Here is a 23,707-nt window from a genome sequence, read left to right as displayed (position 1 = left end):
ATCTGAAGTCCGTCGGTTATAAAACCTGAATAATACCGATAATTATGACACTCGTATTTTCGTTTTTTTACTGTTAGTTTGTGCTTTTGTCTTTATGCAGCAGATGCTAAAGTAAATGTTTCGTTTGTGTCTGTGAAAACCATGAACTGGCCAAGTTAGCCAGCTAGCTATGTTTCTTTCTACATTTCCAATCGCAGATGCATTTTGCTTGCCAGCTCCTCTACCATTGAGATGTCATCGTTTACAAGGTTTGTATGTAGTTTGAAGTTGGCACAAGGTGATGATTGTTTCACGCTACGTGATCTCTTGAGACGATTTAAAAACCGTAGCTAGCTAGCTGCTACCTTGAGACGTTAGATTCCTTATTCATGTAATATCCATTATTACCAGTAGGCGACAGTAAAGAAACAGCGAATTCTTCTAGGACTAAGCCTCACAGCGACTATTACTGCTGTTAGATATTAATAATTTTCACTGTGCAACTAATTAGTAATTAGGCTGCTAACGTTCTAATTATTTTAGTGAGATAAGCCTCGATAGGGTGCTGATCCCTTAAACTGGTTTCAGGGGGTTAAGGCGTGATGACCCCACGCTGCTTCTGATCTCATTATTTTTGCTCTCATTATTAGTTCCTGATTTGGTAATTATGCTTCTTCAACGTTTAGGGGAGGGTAGCTGTAAAAAGGCAAAAAAAAAAAAAAAAAAAAAAAAACACCCAACGATGGAGAAAAAGTCTATGGTGCATAACACAGCATGTTTTGGCTTATTGCTGGTAAACCCTGATTCCAGTCTGCCTTCTCACAGTGACTGCATGGGCACACTAACACTCTTCAGTACAGAACAAGTCAAGCACCAAGTTCACACAATTAAAATTGAAATCAGTTGTCTTAAAATCTGAAATGGTGTCAGATGTGATGCAACAACTGTTCCACTGCATGTCTGGACCCGTGTCATATGATGGTGTCCACTGAACTGCTGATGGGTGATGATATGAATTATCAGCTTTCTGTTTACACACTGAAGGCTCGGTTTTAAGTTTTCGCGCTGAAGGCTCGGTTTTAAGTTTTCGCGTTGAAGGCTCGGTTTTATGTTTACACGTTGAAGGCTCGGTTTTAAGTTTACACACTGAAGGCTCGGTTTTAAGTTTACACACTGAAGGCTCGGTTTTAAGTTTTCGCGCTGAAGGCTCGGTTTTAAGTTTTCGCGTTGAAGGCTCGGTTTTATGTTTACACGTTGAAGGCTCGGTTTTCTGTCGGTTTTATGTTTACACGCTGAATGCTCGGTTTTCTGTTTTCACACACTGAAGGCTCGGTTTTCTGTTTTCGCGCTGAATACTCGGTTTTCTGTAGGTTTTCTGTTTTCACACACTGAAGGCTCGGTTTTATGTTTTCGCACTGAATGCTCGGTTTTCTGTCGGTTTTCCGTTTTCACGCTGAAAGCTTTAGGGCACTGCTGCGCTGCAAACAGGATGGCTTTTCGTCTGGTGCAGACTGTCGGCTTTGTAAAACACAAGGGCAAGCTGTTTAATTCAGGTTTTTAACTGAGTGAATAAGACTGGAAACTGGGGAAAGGGTTCACAGCCATTCATAATGACTCATTGGTAAATGGGCAGACTGCGTTGATGCTTTCTCTTCTACTGGCAGGTGCACTTGCTACAAACCAAGCATAGTTTTTACATATTGCTTTATACAGCTGGATATTTACAGAATTATTCCACACCCAGGTACCTTAATCACAGATACAAGAGCAGTTTATTTCCCTACAGTTTAGATTTGGGGTTAAAATGAGTCTAGCCTAAAGCAGGAGGGATGTATATTGTGGACTCATATGCAAACAGACCCTCGGTCTGAGTGGGGTGTGTGGTCCATTGTGTACACAGGACAGACTGGAGGAGGAAGCAGCCTAGAGGTTAACAGGAAATTGATAGAAATCTAAGCATTCTGCTGCCAGAGTGGGGTGCGGACCCAATAGGGTCCCGGCATTTGAGTGTGAATGAGCCCATAATTATCCCCCTTCATTAGGGGAGTAATTTGTGTGTACACACTCATGATCACGTTGTGCGTTTGACTCCCCTTTCTCCTGAATGGTGGAAACAGGGGGTGGGACGCACTGATTCTCCTCCTTGTTGCATGCTCTTGGCTTTGTGTGGACTTATATTATTCCAGCCACTGTTCAATCTGCCGACCAAAACACAGCAGAATGTTATTCTATATGCCCACGATTCATGTTCTGTGATATAACCATGTGTTTTTGCCTTTTTTATGTCCACAGCTATCCATGTTCCTCTCACTTCCTTAATATTGTTGAATGTGGACCTGAAATATTTATTTATTTTTTAGAACTTTTGATTGCTTAACAAGGACGGACCTATTCTGTTCATATAGCACCAACAGTGAACAGATACAGCAGATAATAATAATAACATGTTATTCTGAATGTAATTAACTTAGCTATGCATATTGGCATTTATACTTGAATTGTGAATACACACTGTACTTATTTTTATATGATTTCATCCATAGGAAGGACACGTTTTCCCTTCCTGTACCACGAGAAAGCGGTGAGTGACCCCTGGTTTAGACGGACTTAAATAGGAGCAACAGGCCCTCAGGGTTAAGACTTCCCCCAGAGCCTGGGGAATGAATGCGCCTCTTGCTACAATCAGTGAGATTTTGTGTGATATCATGGGTTCATCATCACTGTGCTACTGTAGGCTTTACAGTATGATGCAATTAACTTTTTTTAGGCAAAAGATGATGTCAAAATTCTACAGCAAACTGGGAGGTGGGGATTTAATGAAGGTTTGAATAAGATGAAACATGAGGGCAATCACACTCTACATATTTCATAAACAGCTTTTTCTCCTTCTAAAAGTGCTCCTGTGCTAAAGACAAGAAATGATATTTCAGTTTGTTAAAATTTGTGGCACACATTTTCCTCTCACCTTACCTATTCTGGTAGCAGTTCTTCCTGATTTTATGTGCATCATTCTCTGTCGACACTCCTGAGAATCCATTGCATTGGAGGGTCGTTGGATCCATGCTTGTTTAAAATGTATAACTGTGATTCAACAACAAACTAGGTCACATGTGTACAGTACAAATAATTCCTCAAGCATGTCTGGAGCTATAAACTTTATTATTGTATTTATATACATCCATACATACACAAAACCCAATAAAGTGTACACAAACACCATTTTCACATGAACTGATGCAAAAATACAATACTGATTTAGCATGCCTTATATGTTTATACGCCCATGACTTATACATCCCTGGATTATTAAAAGTGCATAAATATTTGAGTTCAATCAGAACATTCAACAGTTGCATAGTTTATCATCTGTGGTTGCTAAGGCAGGTAAAGGGGTTGAAAATGGGGGTGTGGTGTCACTAGGAATTAATACCAAACAAGTGTGCAAAATTAGGATTTTTCCCCTAAAGTAACGGAAAAAGACTTAAAGCCATGGATGGATGCCCTGCTAACTGTGCTGTGATGTATGTATATGTACATTTGCATTATTTCCTACTCTCTGGATCATTCTGTCAGCAGGAACAGGATTTCCCGTGAGCGGTAATCCATGTGTGCCACTCATGCAGTCCCTATGACAGCCCTATAAGCACCTCCTCAGCCGGCTGATGAATATATCTACAATTTATTGCATATTTACTTTAATCATTTATTGGTCATCAATAATTTCAGCCATGCTAGTGCAAAGAAAAGCGTATGAAAGAGTCATTTACTGGACAGTGTGCTCAAGCATATCTACCGTGGAAAAAACTTCTTTGCTTTTGTCTTTACTTGGTCAGAGGACTCCTCCATTCATTTATGTTCAGAATGGCTGAAGTTCTGATTGGCTGATTGCTTGGCTTTCATGACCAATGAGGCTGGATCCTCCGCTGAAAGTACTGAGTTTAAGCACAGCAGACAGTGAACAGAAAGCCCTCAGCCTCTGTGCCTTCGGTCTGGGTGCTGTCCAGATCTCTATTGTCAAATAACCCGGGAAGGAAGCGTAGTACTGACACACTCAGGAAGTGTATGTCTGTTTAAAATTCTGCCGTAAAATAGAAGTATCTCTTTGGTTTATTCTGCTTTTTTGCTGTCCAGTGTCTTTTCTGTATTATGAGATCATATCAGATATATGCATCTAGAGTTTGACACAGAGGGAAAGGGAATTCCAGAACCCTGGGTGTTTGTGGCCCTACTCAACTATAAATTGATAAGTTATATGTGGGTGCTGTTTGGTGCTATATGGTGCCAATATTACTAAGAAAGTACAGTGCTCTTCTACCTGCAATTTAATAATGTTCAGTGTTGGATACATTAGCACCAACGCAAGGCTACGCTATGATTGATTGCACTGAGTGCGTGAATTTAGGCTTAAGCAGGTACAGGGTTGGGTGTGGTAGTGTTTGTGAGGTGGGAGTGGCTCAAAAGGGTGTGTCAGTGATGATTGGCTGGGCGGGAGTGGTGGGGTGGGCCGGAGAGGTTCCATCATGGAATGTACCATTGTTCCCAGCGGGGAGAGGGTGGAGGCAGCCTGGTCCAGGACAGAGAGGATCTCAGAGCCGTGGAGCAGGCAGGAAGTGGGTCCGAGCGGAGCGTTCACCTCACACTCCCATCGGCTCAACACAGGCAGGACTGAACACACCGACACTGTGCAGCAGACAGGGGGCGGTAGAGTCACTCTCACTTCACTGAGGGGAATGTATTCACCATCCAAGACAGTGAGAGTGGGCACAGCGTGTGTGTGTGTGTGTGTGTGTGTGTGTGCTGGTGCTTCCACACTGGTATTGGCAACAAAATCTTGTGCTAGAAGTAACCATGCCATAAGATGCACGGCACATCTTGATGCTGGATTTCACTTTGACACTTTGAGCATAAGGATCAAGTTTATTTGTTCCCCTCCACTGTGCCTGTGGAAGGTATTAGCAAGACAATCCAGCCGATCAAATCCCTCCAAAACTGAAATTTGTCCAGGTTTCAGGACACAGCAGTGGTATGTTTCCCTCTGTGTTAAGGTGGAAGCGGCATGAGAGAGAGAGGGACAGAGAGGGACAGGTTTCAGGGTCAGCTGCAGGGAGATAACTCACCCGTCCTGTGGGAGTCTTTCATGGGGTGCGTCTTTACAGGATTGTACAGGGAGGGCAGGGTTCGAGGGGTCATGGAGACTGCAGCGTAGCGTGGAGCCCAGGGCACAGAGCCAAGCGGACTCCGCCCACAGCTGTACCCAGAAGCACCTGGGACAGAGAGAGAGAGAAGGGAAAGTTAATGACCGCATAGAATTCAGATTGTCTTGAGATTGCTGTGGTCAACTTTGCACTCTGTAAATGAAAACTCTTCTGAGGAGCACCTTAGGGAGCAAAACAGGAACACGAAACATATCATAAACCTGTCATATTACAAGTACAGATTATATCGAAAATTATGGAGATGCGTTTGATCAGAATCTTGCCGTTTTGAGAAACAGTGCATTGCATGTGCATATCTGTATGTGGTGTGAGCTGTGCCTCTCCAGCCCATAACATGGCAAACAGCACAACGATCACTCCAAATCTCAGCCAAAACACAAAATCAGACCACGTGCCATACCAGAACTCCACCAGCAGGGGTCACATTGTGTTTCATCAGTCTCTAGTTTTGGTTTCTTCCAGCGAGGTGCCATTTGTTGCGGAGACCAGGGGTGACAGCCACACTGTCAGAGGGACAAACAGCAGTCATTTTGGGTTCCTGAAGCCTCACTGTCCCATATTTACGCTCAGTAAAGGAGGTCTGATTGAGCTGGATTCTGCATCTCTGCTCACTTTAAGGTCTTAGTGACTGATATGTTATGCTGGAGGTGTGTTTCTGCTCCTAAAAATAAAAGCTTAAAGGGTTTTCTAAACTTATTACTAATCGCTAGTGACTCTTATTCTTAATAATTAGTAATTATTTAGAAAATTAATCATCAATTAGTAAAGAATTACCTCTGTATGAATAATTCATACAACATGAAGCCCTCAAACATGACTAGAGTCTGTGCTATCATATGCTGTAATATGTAAGATGAAGTCCTGTTCTCCAAACCCACCCCATCCGCCCCTCCCCCAAACACACACTAACACACACACACACACACACAGACACACACACACACACACACACTAACACACACACACACACACACACAGACACACACACACACACACACACACACACACACACACACACAGACACACACACACACACACACACACACACACACACACACACACACACTAACACACACACACACACACACACACACACACAGACACACACACACACACACACAGCTAGCAGTTGCTGGGGGAGTACCTGCAGATGTTCTCCAGGTGAGGGAGAGGTGTCCCTCCTCCATCTCTTCAATGCTCTGCACTCCCACTTCTCTTCCCCCGCCCACTTTTCACGGTCAAGCCCCGCCCCGCCCCTGGAACCACACACAGAGAGGGTAAGGAGATGGAGCTGAGCGTTCCACCAAGAAGGTTGCAGGTTAAAACCCTAGAGCAGACCACCTGCTGTCAACTAAAGTAAACTAAAATAAATAAGGTGTCCACTTTGTAAATAAATTATAAATAAATATGTTATATAATAAGTCATGCAATAATATGCATGGGGCATACTGTGAAGACAAACTCTAGCTTTTCCAAACAGAGGGGTTCCTGTGTTTGTCGGGGCTGGTCAGTTCAGTGGCGGATCCCGCTAAGCGGAACTCATTCACCAGCACACTCACCCCTGTCCTGACGCAGTGACCGCAAGCGTCTGAAGCTCTGTGCGGCAGGAGGTGAGTCCAGGCTGGCTCTGTGGTGCCACGCCTGGTCTCGGGGGCCAGGTGTTGGCGTGGCCAAGGAGAGGGGACGGGGAGGCAGGGCCTTCGTAGCCCTGGAGCTCCGCGTTCGAGAGGAGGAGGGAGTCATAGAGGCGCTCCTGCTCTCTCATCTCTACTTCCTCCAACTCTGCCATGTCAGAGAAGGGAGTGAGGAGGAAGTCCTCCCCATCCATGGGGATGTAGGGGGCCAGAGTCTCCAGATCCTGCTCAGAGAGAGCCTACAGGAGAAGGGGGGGGGGGTGGAGGGAGAGAGAGAGGGAGAGAAACAGAAAGAGGGAGAGAGGGGGAGAGGGATAGAGAGAGACGGGGGGGGCCGAAGGGGTGTTTTGCTCTTAGTAAGTGAGGAGAGGACGATAGGCATAACATATCACCAACACTGGATAACTGCTATCATGCTAATGAAGCCAGTCTGAATCCCTCAAAACCTTAAACCTTGAGAGAGCAGCCATCTACTTATCAAAGCTCTGAGAGATATCCTGCTAGGCAGAGACAGCTATGAGACGGAGACATTGGAATATTCTACAGGACAAACAGGAAGAGCTCCTGATTATGTAAGGTCTGTGAAGCAGCTATTGGTGGACTGAGAGAGATTACACTGCTCCATCGTGTCTCTCCAGGAAGAGGCCGTCAGTGTGCCCACCTGAGGCATGGGCTGAGAGAGTCCCTCACTGCCCCACTCCAGCAGAGTCTCCATCACGGACACTGTCCCAGTGACCTCGGACCTCTCATCTGCTTCCTGAAAGGACAGCCATGCTGAGCAATTATCACTTAACAGTTTAAGTCAATTTTTGGTTCCATTTCTGAAAATTTCAGTTACAATTATACATTAATAAAATTGAAAGAACATATAACAATAGCCCTTGAATGATTCTCAAATGCTGTTTATTACAATGAAATAATGAAGACATGTTTTAATTAAATGAACAAGCTGTTGCCCTGATCTGAGGAAAAATTAGGAAATTATTTTTAAAAAAAAAAGGTTTACAGTAAGAAGTGTCATGATCCAGTGTGTTGTAGTTCCATTGTAAAACAAGTTACTAACTAAACTTGTTTACTACTAAACAAGTTAATAACCTTACTTAAGGAATTGACAGGAGTGAGGCATTGTTCGCCAGCACTTAGAAACAGTCCTGTACTTCCCCAAAAATACCACTCACAAGCAGTGGGGAGAGGACTTCCTCCTTTACGGTGACCTCAGCATGACCCTCGTAGCCTTGGCTGCTTTGCCCTAAAACAAAGAGTTTAGAAAACGTCCCTCTGTTAGCATTTAGTTCCAGAGGCCATTTGGTTGCTGAGTCTTAAAAGGTATATTTCCGTGAATTCAATGAGGCACTACATGTAACTCACACTAAGGGTGCAGGGGGAGTGTGAGGGGGTGATGCGGAGTGAATTTCTCTGGCGGGAAGGCATAACTCTCTGTGTCTGCATGGAATAACCTGTAGTAACCTCTGCAGTGTTCATAAAGGTGAGCACAGGGGGGACATACCTGGAGATGTCCCGCCAGAGGGTGGCGCAGGGGCCGTAGCCAGCTGGCTGACCTCATCCAGCAGGGCGGGGCCCAGGAGCAGAAGGGATGGGGCAGTGCTAGGGCTGGAGGAGCAGGGCTTCAGCAGCCTCCCCGTCTGCCCCAACGAGAACGTCAGGTCCGCCTGCTGCGTATCGCTGTGGGGGGGGAGACGGGGGGACAGGGACGGGGGGGGGTCAGTGTGTGGGGTCAGCAGTAGCACTGCCGCTTTGCGCTCAACTCCCGCCTGTCACTCACCTCAGGATGTAGTTGACACAGACGATGCTCTGTGGCTGCCCAGTCTGACCGTTGTACGTCACCATGGCGACCGTCTCCACCCACACATACCCCCCGTGCTTCACCAGCAGCCGGTACCTGCCTGTGGACACCTGACCCTTGGACAGCACTGTCCCGGGGGACAGAGGGCAAAGGTCACTGAGGAGGAGGCGGGGTTTAAGAAGAGGTTGGGTAAGTGTGAAAAGGGGTTGGGGTCAGACATAAAGGGCGTGGAGTCAGCAGTGTGTAGAGGTGGTTAGAGTGGGCATGGTCAGCAGTGTGTAGAGGCAGTCGGAGTGGGCGTGGTCAGCAGTGTGTAGAGGCAGTTGGAGTGGGCGTGGTCAGCAGTGTGTAGAGGTGGTTAGAGTGGGCATGGTCAGCAGTGTGTAGAGGCAGTTGGAGTGGGCGTGGTCAGCAGTGTGTAGAGGCAGTTGGAGTGGGCGTGGTCAGCAGTGTGTAGAGGCAGTTGGAGTGGGTGGAGTCAGCAGTGTGTAGAGGCGGTTGGAGTGGGTGGAGTCAGTAGTGTGTAGAGGTGGTTGGAGTGGGTGGAGTCAGCAGTGTGTAGAGGCGGTTGGAGTGGGCGTGGTCAGCAGTGTGTAAAGGCAGTTGGAGTGGGTGGAGTCAGCAGTGTGTAGAGGCGGTTAGAGTGGGCATGGTCAGCAGTGTGTAGAGGCAGTTGGAGTGGGCGTGGTCAGCAGTGTGTAGAGGCAGTTGGAGTGGGTGGAGTCAGCAGTGTGTAGAGGCGGTTGGAGTGGGTGGAGTCAGCAGTGTGTAGAGGTGGTTAGAGTGGGCATGGTCAGCAGTGTGTAGAGGCAGTTGGAGTGGGCGTGGTCAGCAGTGTGTAGAGGCAGTTGGAGTGGGTGGAGTCAGCAGTGTGTAGAGGCGGTTGGAGTGGGTGGAGTCAGTAGTGTGTAGAGGTGGTTGGAGTGGGCGTGGTGAGCATTGTGTAAAGGCAGTTGGAGTGGGTGGAGTCAGCAGTGTGTAGAGGCGGTTGGAGTGGGCGTGGTCAGCAGTGTGTAGAGGCAGTTGGAGTGGGTGGAGTCAGCAGTGTGTAGAGGCGGTTGGAGTGGGCGTGGTCAGCAGTGTGTAGAGGCAGTTGGAGTGGGTGGAGTCAGCAGTGTGTAGAGGCGGTTGGAGTGGGCGTGGTCAGCAGTGTGTAAAGGCAGTTGGAGTGGGTGGAGTCAGCAGTGTGTAGAGGCGGTTGGAGTGGGCGTGGTCAGCAGTGTGTAAAGGCAGTTGGAGTGGGTGGAGTCAGCAGTGTGTAGAGGCGGTTGTGGCGGGCGGGGATAAAGTGGTGGGTGTGTTTCAGGGGTCACTCACAGTTTTGATGCGCCTTTAGGATTTGGGGGCAGTCTAAAGCGTGGTAGTACTGATACACAGAGCGGCCGAGCAGCTCCATCTCTGTGTAGCCTGTCAGCGTCGACACTCTGCAGCAGAAAAAACAGCGCGCACAGGCATAAACACACCCTGAGTTCACCATGGAAACACTGCCATTCAGTAAATAAATAACACTTACAAGAAAGCTATTTATACCACTATAGTAAAATATGTATTTATATACATGCAAAAAGTAATTATATTTAAATAATAGTATATAAAAATATATGCATATTTGATTACTTATTTTATGATATTTGTACGGGTATGTATACCATGAATGATGGTTTGTATCAGAATCTCTGCCAAACAATGAAATAGATTGATACATTAAAACAGATTTAAATGCATAATAACATTAACCCATTTGCTGTAAATCTTTGTGCATTCATTGCAGGGTGTTGTGTTTAGCGTGATAGAGCCTCACCCACCCTTGAGGGAGGGGCAGGCTGGGTGGTGTGCCGGTACCTGGCCTGGCAGTAGGTGAACCTCATGTCAGGGGTGTGCCGGCTCAGGAAGGCCCTCTGGTTCAGACTGGCATCGCCGACGCTGGGTAGGGGTGCGGGCAGAGCCTGGCACAGCAGCACCAGACAGCCAGACATGGCGGGCACTGAGGCCATCCTCACACCCCTGCAGTGCATTACCTACAGCCCAGAGAGAGAGACAGGAGGAGAGAGGAGGAGAGAGGGAGAGAGGGAGAGAGGAGGAGAGAGGGAGAGAGGGTGAGAGGAGGAGAGAGGGAGGAGAGGGAGAGAAAAAGAGCAGAAGGAGGCAAAAACAGTAAAGAGAAGTAACAGTGATGTTGCGGATGAAAACAGGTGAAATATATGTCTTATTAATATTGCTTTGTAACTCAAAGTGTGGCCTGCTGAAGGCAGTTCGTGCTGATTCTGTGTCAGCTCAGACAAGGAGGCCGAGAGCGACTCTCACCTTCCAGGTGGTGGACTTCACCCCGAAGTGACGCCCCTGTGGGGGAAAAGTGCACCTCATTCGAAAGAAAAGGTCACACTCTTGGCGTTCCGATACGTCTGTGGGATGGAGACAGAGTGAGGGGCTGCAGCCAGACCAAATTACATGGACAAGCACTCCATGTTTAAAAAATCATAACTGTCTCAAAAATCCACCGCAGGATGATTTCTGTGCTGTTGATAAAAGACTCCTTCTAAACATTATCAGAGAAATTGCATTCAGTTACAGAAGCAAAATGATCTTTTCACCTGCTCTGCTGGACAGGATCTCTCTCACCTCCTTCTGGTCCCGCGGATGCATGAAGTCATAGAGGCTCTGACCAATCAGATCCATCTGCACAAACGCACACAGACACATGGTGTAGGGGGGCAGGGATGAGAAAGGAAGGCCTTTTTCCACCAGAAAAGTGTCAGATAGATCATGATTACCATCTTCCTTTAGTTTGGGTTCAGTTTTGGTGTTATTGGTAGCAGTAGTAACAGTATTGTATCATTATTATAAGTGCTTGTACCTTGTTTATAAAAATGTGGTAGCTGACAGCTGCATGGAGTCATGAGAGTGTAAAGCAGGCACGAAAAGTACCTGTTCTGTGTGTGTGGGATGAGAGAGAGTACCCCAGTTTGGGCAGTACCTGTTCTGTGTGTGTGGGATGAGAGGGTACCCCAGTTTGGGCAGTACCTGTTCTGTGTGTGTGGGATGAGAGAGAGTACCCCAGTTTGGACAGTACCTGTTCTGTGTGTGTGGGATGAGAGGGTACCCCAGTTTGGGCAGTACCTGTTCTGTGTGTGTGGGATGAGAGGGTACCCCAGTTTGGGCAGTACCTGTTCTGTGTGTGTGGGATGAGAGAGAGTACCCCAGTTTGGACAGTACCTGTTCTGTGTGTGTGGGATGAGAGGGTACCCCAGTTTGGGCAGTACCTGTTCTGTGTGTGTGGGATGAGAGAGGGTACCCCAGTTTTGGCAGTACTTGTTCTGAGTGTGTGCAGGGTGGGAGAGGGTACCCCAGTTTGGGCAGTACCTGTTCTGAGTGTGTGCAGGGTGGGGGAGGGTAACCTAGTTTGGGCAGGACCTGTTCTGTGTGTGTGGGGTAGGGGAGGGTACCCTGTTTGAGCAGTACCTGTCTGATGCCAGTGTGTGTGCCGACTGCCTCCGTGGTGTAGATCACCTGACCCCCTCGGGACAGCAGGAGCAGGAACCCCTCAAGTGCCAAATCCAGCAAGTCCTCCTCACAGAGCACCCCAAACTCAGTCCCTGAGAACAGAGCACCCCAAACTCAGCCCCTGAGAACAGAGCACCCCAAACTCAGCTCCTGAGAACAGAGCACCCCAAACTCAGCCCCTGAGAACAGAGCACCCCAAACTCAGCCCCTGAGAACAGAGCACCCCAAACTCAGCCCCTGAGAACAGAGCACCCCAAACTCAGTCCCTGAGAACAGAGCAGCCAAACTCACAGCCTGAGGGCAACTTTTCACTCACAGAAACACTCATGTCCATGGATATTCAATGTCTTTAATATTATATTAAATGCTTTGGCTGTATTTTAATTATTATTTGCAAGGGTGTTAAAGAGGGTGATACTAAAATTTGTGTGCAGTCAGACAAACATCAGCTCAGAGTGACAGAGGCCCAACAACCCTCACCATTCCGCTACTGTATTCTCAGCGTTTAAACTGCTTCCGCACTGATATAAGGAAGTATTATTTTACACAAAGAGTTATCAATACATGGAATAGGTTGCCAGGTCATGTAGTTGAGGCAGAGACCCTTGCTGTGTTCAAGTCCAGACTTGATGCAGTTTTGGATACTCTCTAATTGTAATGGCGAGCTTAGTTGGGCCGAATGGCCTGTTCTCGTCATAATATGTTCTTATGTTCTGAAACCTTGCTTATGGTATATTTTCCATATCAGTAGGTCAAACACGAGTAATACTGAGAATTATGCACAAGACCTGCTTCCCTCCTCAGAGTCAGACTAGCAATGCCACACCGCTGCCTAAACCACAGACCGCGTCCGGAGTGTTTCAGCTGTTTCGCTGTCTCACCTCGCACGGCTGCGTTCCTCTGTGGCAGGAAGGGACGGGTCATCTCCGCTGCGCAGTCGGGGCTGTCCAGCACGGCACGCAGACGCAGGTAGCTGAGTGTGAGTCTGATGATGGAGGCCTTGTCCAGGTGTGTGCTGAGGCCGGGGGACAGAGGCAGCCCCTCCGCCAGCTCCCCGAACAGCCGGGTCTCCTGCTCCCTTCGGCTACGAGCCGCTGCCCGCGAGCGAGCCCTGCGCCACTCTGAGCACACCCTGCAGCACAGAGTCACACTGCGGTCACACTGCGGTCACACTGCGGTACAGACGCGGTCACACTGCGGTCACACTGCGGTACAGACGCGGTAACACTGCGGTCACACTGCGGTCACACTGCGGTACAGACGCGGTAACACTGCGGTCACACTGCGGTACAGACGCAGTAACACTGCGGTCACACTGCGGTACAGACGCGGTCACACTGCGGTACAGACGCGGTAACACTGTGGTCACACTGCGTCAGCCATCCAGCACACCCTCACAGGGTCACATCCACACGGTGAGAGAAACGGTGCAAACAGGACACAGCTGATCATGATCCAACATGTGTCCCACACACACACACACACACCCATACACACACACACATTCATACGCACACACTCTCATACACACACACACACACACACACACACCCATACACACACACACACACACACGCATACACAAACACACACACTCATACACACACACACTCTCATACACACACACACACACACACACACACACACATGCAGGCAAGTTTGCCATACTCTCGCAGCCATAAGAGCTGAAAAAAGCCCTTTTTCACGTCTGTGATTGACAGTTACTGAAGATTTTGAAGAAGTTTTCCTCTGCAGTGAGGGGTGGAGTTTGGAGTCTGAAGGTTGTATTGTGTAAATTCTCATTGTGTGCGCACGGGTTTGTTTTTTGTTTGCATGTGTGTGTTGTAGTGAGGTGCAGTCCCAGGCCTGTGAGGGGGTGACCCCGGCGGGGGTGTGTATGTGTGTGTGTTGGGGGGGGGCTGGGGGGAGTTGCGTAAAGCGTTTCTCGCGTGTAAGTGCCAGCTATCAGACTCCACCATGGACGGTATCGGGTTCTTGGGGCAGCTCACACACGTCACCCGCCAGGGAGAGAAAACAGCGCCGCCCCGACGCAGGAGGCCAAAGGCGTCATAACAGCGTCACCACGCCTTATCAGCGCTGCACCGAGCAACCTGCGCACACAGATACAGCCCAACGCAGTGCTCAGACCAGCCCCGACACAGAGACCCAACGCAGTTACTAACACTAACACTAACCACTAACACAAAAACACACACAGCCCAGTATATTTAATTCAGCACAGTTACACTAATCACTAACATGAAATCACACACAGCCCAGTGCATTTAATTCGGCACAGTTACACTAACCACTAACACAAAAACACACACAACCCAGTGCATTTAATTCATCACAGTTATGCTAACTGCTAAAGCAAAGCACACAGCCCAGTGAGTTTAATTCAACACACAGTTACGCTCACCACTAGACTAACTTTATTCTCTGTCTGCAGTTTTTGCAAAGCTAGCAGTGAGATCAGTGCATGGAATGTAGTTAACATTGCATTTTTTAGAAATAATTACTGGTACGTTTTAAATTCACATGTGCTATATAAAATGTTTAGCGATATATTACATGTATGGCTGTTATATTTCTCTCATGTAAGTCTAAATATATTTGTAATTCATTCATCTAATATTACCTTATAGGTGTTACTTTGTTTTATCAGAAGTTAAAGTGCAGAACGGTTTGATTTATATTTTTAAGATGTCTGACACTTCTAGCTGAAATTGTATAACAATGCATCTGAGTGAAGTATAATGTTTAGAAAAGCATACAGAGTCTTACTTGTAAATTGTGTGTATATACTGGTGTATCTGTATTGTTTTCCTGATTTTAAAGTCAGGGTAAGACTTTAGTAAGTGTGTGTAAGACAAGTAAGTGTGTGTTATTTGTTTACTGAAATGCATAAAGCTCTGTGTCGGACACAGCAGAGTGAGAGGGTCGATCTCAGCTCCTCGTTAAAATGGCACTCACCTCTTCTTCCTCACTTCACTCATGCCTTTTTCCCCTGCTGGCTTCTTCAAAGTGTCGCTTCAAAGAGACACAAAAAACTTTATACATCAGAAAGAGAGCAGGCAGAAAGGTGCAGCTCACAGGGGCATCTCCTCTGTGATGCCACCGAGTTTTCCTCCTGTCTTCAACCTGAATGTTCTAATATAGCCTCCCAGACCAGAGGCAAATGACCTGCTATTAATCTCTGTCAGTGCCTCTCTCTCCCATCTCGCCCGCCCCCAGCAAGCAGGGGTCTCGCTGGGTCCTAGTGCCTTCAATAACCCCCCCCCCCCCCCCCCCACACTCTGTGCCCAGTATACATTCATGTATAGGTCTCCTTAAAATGTCAACCCTTTACAGCTGTCTTATCATACCAGGAAGTTATGTGGGTGGGAGGGGGAATAGGCTTTTGAAAAGTAAAGAAATCTGAAATATCCAGAATAAGAGAGATATGTCCTTTAATACAGTGCAGCGAGGGAATCACAAACACATCAGTTATTGCTACTTTTGAATATACTGTGCATAGCTATAGTTCGTGTATGTGTGTGTGAGAGAGAGAGAGAGAGAGAGAGAGTGTCTTTGAGTATGTGAATATGATTCTCACAAGTGTCTCATATCAAAAAAAATCCAACGGATAAAAATCACAGGCATCCTTTATTCCAAACTAAGTTAGAACAATCATAGCACTGCATAATACAATAATTTTCTGAAGCTTAGCCTCACCATTGAAAGAAAACTGTCAGGATGAGATTGAAACACATGCTCTGTGAATACACTGTGTTGCTAGATCATACACAAGAATAATGGAATAATTGTATTGTGTAATTGTATTTGTGTAATAATTATGTAATGGAAGTGCTCGTATGAAAACACAAGACCTGAGTCAGGATCTCAGGGTTGCTGGGTCTGGTCTCAGTGCAGCAGAGGTGACGGGACAGCGGGACCTCTGGGGAGTTGCAGGTGCAGACCAGGGCGGGGCATCACTGTTATCACTGAGCAAGGCACTTAACCTGAGAAGCAAAGCACGCTGTCGGCTGTGGAAGCCGTGCTGGACAGAGTGCCTCCCCAGCAGATGAATTCTGTTTCCTGAACCGTACAGCAGGAGCTGCTCACCTGGGATTTGAACCCACAGGTTACAGGTGTGGAGGTGCGGTAGGAGGAGCTGGGGGCGGAGCTGGGTGGAGGGGCCCACAGGATGAGCGTGGTGGGGGTCAGCTCTCCCACATCCTGCGTCCTGCTGCCGTCAGTGGCACAGCGAGCCGCCCGGCTGAGGGACCAGGCGCCCCCCCGGCAGGGGATAATTGGGCAATTACACAGCTGAGGGGCGGGGCCCGAGCAATGCCCAGGCTGTAGTGGCGCCAGCCGACTGCACTGCACTGTAAACACACACACACACACACACACACACACACACACGCACACACACACTCATACACACACACATACCCACACACACTCACACATACACACACACACACACACACACACACACACGTATACACTCACACATACACACACACACACACTCACACACTCACACACTCACACACACACACACACACACACACTCACACACACTCACACACACACTCACACACACACACACATACACACACACACACTCACACACACTCACACATACACACACACACACACACACACACACGTATATACTCACACATACACACACACACACACTCACACACTCACACACACACACACACACTCACACACACACACACACACACACTCACACACACTCACGCACACACACTCACACACACTCACACACACACACACACACGCACACACACACACACTCGCATATACACTTACACACACACACACACACTCACACACACACACACTCACACACACACACACACACTCACACACACACACACACACACACACACTCACACACACTCACACACACACACACACACACACACTCACACACACACACACACACACACACTCACACACACTCACACATACACACACACACACACACACACACATATATACACCCCCACACACACACTCACGCACACACACACACACACACACACTAACACACACATTCACACACACACACACATACTCGCGCACACACACACACGCACGCACGCACGCACACACATACGCTCACGCACTCACGCACACATACGTGCATGCACGCACGTACACGCACACACATACTGGCACACGCACACACATACGCTCACGCACGCACACACACACACACACACACACATACGCGCAGGCATGCACACACACTCATGCACACACGCACACACATATACATTTATGACATATTGTGGCTGGCTTGAGCTTCCCGTAACTCAAATACAAGGACGTGTGTGCCTGTGGTTGTATGCAAGACATTACATTACATTCATTTGGAAGATGCTCTTACCCAGAGCGACTTCCAGCAGGATAGAACAGAACAGAACAGAAGTGTATCCAGTTTAAATGAGTAAAACTGTCAGACCAGGCTAACACTGCCAGACCAGTGAGTGTGAGCATAACGCTGTTCAAGCCCTATCACCAGGTAACCTGTGCAACCTGACTGGACAAGGGAAGCCAAGCCAACTGCCACACATCAGTAACTAGAACACAGAATCCAAAACATGTCACAGTACTACATGGAAAATAAACAGCAAGTACTACAAGTAGCAGGTGTTGGGGGGCAGGGATTGAGGTGCAACCAAGGTGCAGTCTGAAAAGGTGGGTCCTCAGTCTGTGTGGGAAGATGGCCAGTGATTCTGTTGTCCTGACCCCGGTGGGGAGTTCATTCCACCACTGAGGGACCGGTACAGACTGGGATCGTGTTTAAGAGGAGCGACCCCAACTGGGTCAGTCAGCTGGTGGCAGAGTGAGCACTGTGCATAGTCATCACAATGAATATTGCCAAGGTTTCATTGAATTTAGCCTATCTTATACAGAGTGGACCTTTTTAAGAAATGATAAATTAGACATGTAGAAATGAGAAAGAGAGAAAAGTGAGATTTATACTAATTGTTTGGTTTGAGAGGCATTACAGAAATCCTGATTCTTCAGGTAACTGTGATGATGAATGTTGCTTCACAGCCAATTATGAATGGTAACCAATACAGCATGTCTTTTCAGCTGTAGATTTTATACTTTCCAAATATTCTGAACCATCACTTTGGCATTATTCCAATTAAGCAAGTTATAATTGAAATATTTTTTTTTTATCTACAGTACCAGTCAAAAGCTTGGACACACCTGATTAAGACAATGGACGACATGCATTTAAAGACGTTGATCTAAAGACTTATGCTTAACTGCATGCTTGGAATTTATTTCTTAGAAAAATATAAATAGTAAAGTTATGTTTCTGAATTTCTTTTAAAAAATTAAAATATTTTTGGCTACTTTGAAGAATCTAAACAGTTTTGATTTTTTTTTTGGTCACTACTTAATTCCATTTGTGTTATTTCATGCTTTGATGTCTTCACTATCATTATAAAATGTGGAAATAGTAAAAACAAAGAAAAACCCTTCTATGAGTAGGCATGTCCAAACTTTTGACTGGTACTGTGTCTATGAAGACTCCTACACTCTATCTCTAAAAAGACACTCCTACAGCAAGTTCCCATAGAATGTGACTGGTAAATTAAATGAATTATTATCATTTGCCAACAACACTATAGCCAACTGTATTTTGTGGAAAAAAAATAAATAATATAGCAACAATAAAAGAAATTAGTGCATGAGTCCTCTGAGAGTGACCTTTCCTCTGTGTAGGATCTGTGCACACCTGCAGTCCGCAGTGTAAATTGCACGATGCGGTACAGTCTGCTTCCCGCTCCGTAACACTGTTGGAAGAAGAGGAAGTCCTTCTGCTCAATTTCCCACAGACTCCTTCACATCTCTCTCTTTCTCTCTCTCTCCCTCTCTCTGTCCACCGCAAACTCAACATGTCCACCTACCACACCACTGACCCCAGCTTCGTCCAGGTCCTCCTGGCCTTCCAGTCATCTGGCTCTCCATCCAGGGTTCTAGGACCTCAGCGTCTGCACCAGCTACACACCAACCTGGAGCCGCAAGATGCACAGAAACGAAGCCCCAAGCTCCACCACAAAAACTGTGCTGTTCAGCAGTCACTGGTGTGTGTGGTAAATCCACTGACCGTAGTCTTCCTCTTGGTCTTCATCGCTCTCCCTCTCCCCGGTGGTGGGAGCAGCCCCTCTCTGCAGAACTCTCCTCCCCGCTCTGGAGCGCTGTGGCCACAGACCAGCAGGCGGGAGAGTTTCGGGACTTCACCAGCCCAAAGGCTTGTCAGGTCCTGGTGATTTATTGGAAATGGCTTCCTGTGGTTGGCCTGGGAGCAAGCTGCAGGCCGCAGCCCTGCCTGGCGTGAGAGAGAGAGTGAGGAGGAGAGAGAGAGTGAGGGAGACGCGGGAAAGACGTGGGAAAGACGTGTGTCGAAAATCAAAAAACTTTCGGGTTTGCCTTCCATTGCTTTTATCACCCATTCGTCCAGGACAATAAGCACAATATTCTTCAATATGAATATTTTCTTTGTTTGTTTTGTTATTTGAACTTGAGCATGTCAGCACAGCTAAAGCAGAAAATCCAAATGCTAAGCAGGGTGTCTGAATGTGGGTGCCAGGCTCTGATGCGGTTTTGCAGGCTGGAGGTCTGAAGAACAGAGGGTGATCAGGAATAGCACAGGGCAGCAGGTACTGAGTGCCATCCCTGAGTGCCATCCCTGAGCGCCATCCCTGAGCGCCATCCCTGAGTGCCATCCCTGAGCTGGCCATTACAGCTCAGAGCGTACAGGGCTCAGAGCGCACAGGGCTCAGAGTGTACAGGGCTCAGAGTGCACAGGGCTCAGAGTGTACAGGGCTCAGAGCGTACAGGGCTCAGAGCGTACAGGGCTCAGAGTGTACAGGGCTCAGAGTGCACAGGGCTCAGAGCGTACAGGGCTCAGAGCGTACAGGGCTCAGAGCGTACAGGGCTCAGAGCGCACAGGGCTCAGAGCGTACAGGGCTCAGAGCGTACAGGGCTCAGAGCTTACATAGCCTATTGGCACAGGTGCATCTTCTGGAGGTGACCCACGTAAAGCTCAGTCACTAATTGCTTAACACTTCAGACTCCCCCAGTATCACTATTGCTTTGCTACAGCAGCACACCGAGGTGCCATCCCAATGTGCCCCCCCCCCCAGTGGGCGTTGTGGCCAGGGGAGCGGGGCGTGCTGACGGGGGTATGATGAATGGGTGTTGCGTCACCCTCGTCTCGCTAATGTGCCGCCCCGGGACCGAGGGAAAGGCACAGCTCTAATCGCCTCCCAACTCCCGATCACCATCAGCGCGATAATCACAACATTATACGACCGTCTATCTCTGCCAAAAACTGCTCCTACCCCTGGGAGGACCGCCTAGCACTGCGGCCTCCTGGGGTGCGAAACAGGTGTTTGGTTATGACCTGCAACAGGTGATGGACCATTATGCACCTCCTAACACAGGACAGGTATCAAACACACTAACACATTAAGTGTTAAGTTAATCTGAACAAAAAGACATCTGGTTACCCAATACACAACAGTTTTGATAACAACGAATGGAGATTGTTTATTTTCACTTTAACGCCGAAGAGTTTTTATGTGAGGTGTGTGAAGACAGAAAATACTTTAAATGCAATCAAGTAAATAAGAAGCAGCTTCCAGTGCAATTATCTAACAGAGGGAAGCGGTCGGCCTCCACTGCTGCCTTTGACCGCTCGAACTCAGCGAGTAAACCCTGAAATGGACCCGTCATGGCCTCTGCTCTGAGAGGTACGAGACTGCTGAACCCGGAACCGCAGTAAGCGATGACGTCACTGCGACTGCCGCGCTGCACGGGAAACTGGGCCTCACACGCTCGCTCACTCTGGAATGGCAGCAGCGAGTAAGCAGCGACCTCAGGTGCCGCTGCAGATACGTGTGTGTGAGCATCTCCTGGACTGTCACATACAAATAGATTCAGAGTTACTTTGTAACTATAAAGGCGTATTTATTTTTCTGTTTTGCAAGGCGGCCTTTCCTAATACACAGCCTACATGCATTTGTAGATCTTGATATTGTATTTTTTATACATTTACTGCAGTAATTCAGGCACCTCCCTCAACAGTGGCATGTCAGTGGCCAGCACGGGGGCCGGAACTTTAGCTCGCTACACCACACTGTGTTCAATAAGAACACAGTATTAGTGAAGCAGTAAATATAAAAGACAATTTTACTGTATAATTACTGATAAATCTGATAATAGAGCCAACTAAAATGGCTTTTACCATTCAACCCTAACACTGTTTTTTAATCATTTTTTTTTTAATTCTGCGCATGACTTCCGAATGCTTTTTCTTTTAAATGGCATGTGCCTTTAATGTCTCGTATCTGTTTTGCTAAATTACACATATCTGTAATGTCTCTAACATGCATAAAATGTTGTTCTGTGTGTTGTTCTGTCTCTGAGACTGCACTCAAGAGTAATTTTGTGGAAAAAGTTGATCTTCATTCTATATTCTGTTCGTTTAAAACATATCAGAGCGCAGCAGCTGACCGTCAGCGGAGGGTTAGAGGACTCGGCATGTAGGGACAATTTCACCGCAGGTCCCCCGGGCCCTCCGGCCGAGGGAAACCGGCTGTGAGATGAAAGAGGAGCTGGGTGGTCAACATGCAGTTTAATAATGCAAATCAGGTCATTTCCTGTTTAGGGAAGCTCTGTGAGTGCTTGTTTTTCACAGCCCGAAAAAAAATCCACAATGTTAGAGGAAAAGCACCAAAAAAACCCCAATATGCAGAGAGGAGTGTGGAGAGCGGTGCGGTGGAGAGGGGGTGGAGAGGGGGGGAGAGGGGGGGGGGGGGGACAGAACGAGCGCAACTTCAGAGATATGCCTTCACAGGAGATAACACTGTTTTTGAGAAGCGCCGTTCTCGGAATACAGGCAAGCTTGCCCCGGGATGTTAACCAACCCCAAAGTACCACAGATTCCTGGAACCAAAAACTGAACGTGTTCCACTAACATAAAGGCCACTTCCAAAATATACTGTGTGCATATCCACGGGGTTCGCATTGTCCCTCTAAAGGGGGCAGGGGTACACAGGAAAGCAGATGCTCCGCTGCTGTTTCGCGGTAGCACCAGGCGGACTCGGCCCGGAACCCGCCGTTAGTAAGGGCAGGATTCTGCGAACACCACGGCAGCTCGCTCCCTGCAATAGAAGAATGCGTTGGAAGCAGAAACTGGGTCGAGGTCAGATGTGGGCTATTTCATATGGTTAAATAACGTAAACTACCATTATTACAATAAATACTATATTAAGTAGCCTAACTCTTAGATTAATAGGAAATATAAATAACTATCATCTTCGTAATTTGGTTGATTCGGTTGTTTGTCACGGGGGTTTCATATTAAAACAGCCCAGGCTTCTGTTGCCACATGTTGTCATCATAAAAGTTACAATAATCAACATAATCAACTTATAAAGCACAGACATACGGGAAGAAGAACAACGAATAAAGTCATTAGCGCGCAGGTGGTCTTATGCTGTCAGTGTGACGGCAGTTTGGGATCATACGTAAGGCCCAATAGGTTTTAGGTTTGAATCCCAGGGAGAACATGGCTATTGTGCCCTTGAGTAAGATATTTAACCTAAACTGTATCTCAGGCAAATAACCAGCTGGATAAATGGATAATATGCCCAAATATACGCCTTCCTTTCCTCCCATACGCACATTTGAGAAGGGTTTGCGAATGGATGAACAGCGTACAGAGAGTCATTTACAATTCACTCACATTTCAGTACAATCTTCCCATTTGTACTGCTTTGCACTTTCATGTCGTGCCATTTCTCTTCACAGGGCGAGAAGAGTGTCCTCCGGAACCACGCGCAGACTGTTTGTTATTTTTAATTCTGTAAGGGAAGGAAGGAAAATATCATTTTGAATCATTCTTGAAAATAAACACCAGTATACTCACGTAAATAAATCGGGTTTTTTAAGAATATATAGAGAGGTTAAAAAGGAACAATTAAATCCAAGTTTGAAAAAAACATGTTTTTTTCTGTTCTCCAGTCATATATGTTTATGCAGCCTATAGGCCTACTCTCATTAGATTAGCGTCTGCTGGGAACTGTGGATCTGATTTTTCCCCGACCGCCGTGTCCGGGAGAGACTATCTCCAGTGTAACCTGTCTAACGCTGGTAGGTGTAAACACACCTACAGTAGGCCTACACGTCTCACAATTGTTTGATCTTAACCTGAGGGACTTACAAATCTGATATTTTGCATGGAAACTGCTTATGCATCTTCGTATTTAATGAACTAATTCAGGTTAAGTACGGTAATGTCCCATCTGGGAATCAAGCCTCTGGTCGTATTACAAGCACTAGCTCCCTTAGCAGCGATAAACAAATACTTTTTAAATTAACTTCTCTGTAACTGCACATACGGGCCGTTTCTTTTTACAGCGTAATTAGCAGTGTGCTGGCGAGCTGTTTTCTGCGAAAGGGTAGACGCTGATTCACTGGGCTGCTAAAACAGACACAGACTGAGTCATATGCTACATGTG

General features: G+C 47.1%; 1 protein-coding gene across 1 annotated transcript; it reads right to left on the bottom strand.

Annotated features, from left to right (window-relative positions):
• Window positions 1-4,049: 4,049 nt before the first annotated feature.
• Window positions 4,050-15,303, bottom strand: hif1al2 (hypoxia inducible factor 1 subunit alpha, like 2). Its single transcript, XM_036523146.1, has 16 exons — window positions 15,111-15,303; window positions 13,016-13,266; window positions 12,093-12,226; window positions 11,225-11,309; window positions 10,938-11,035; window positions 10,476-10,651; window positions 9,951-10,057; window positions 8,613-8,760; window positions 8,337-8,512; window positions 8,008-8,078; window positions 7,491-7,586; window positions 6,755-7,068; window positions 6,340-6,451; window positions 5,596-5,698; window positions 5,097-5,243; window positions 4,050-4,659 (listed from the first exon to the last, which is right to left on the bottom strand). The coding sequence occupies exons 1-16, from the start codon at window positions 15,131-15,133 to the stop codon at window positions 4,349-4,351; spliced, it is 2,352 nt and encodes a 783-aa protein (XP_036379039.1). The 5' UTR covers window positions 15,134-15,303; the 3' UTR covers window positions 4,050-4,348.
• Between the last annotated feature and the right edge of the window lie 8,404 nt (window positions 15,304-23,707).

This window comes from Megalops cyprinoides, chromosome 3 (assembly GCF_013368585.1).
Source record: "Megalops cyprinoides isolate fMegCyp1 chromosome 3, fMegCyp1.pri, whole genome shotgun sequence".
NCBI lineage: Eukaryota > Metazoa > Chordata > Actinopteri > Elopiformes > Megalopidae > Megalops > Megalops cyprinoides.
The sequence above is the reverse complement of the archived record's forward strand: the minus strand, read 5'-3'. Positions and strand labels throughout refer to the sequence as shown.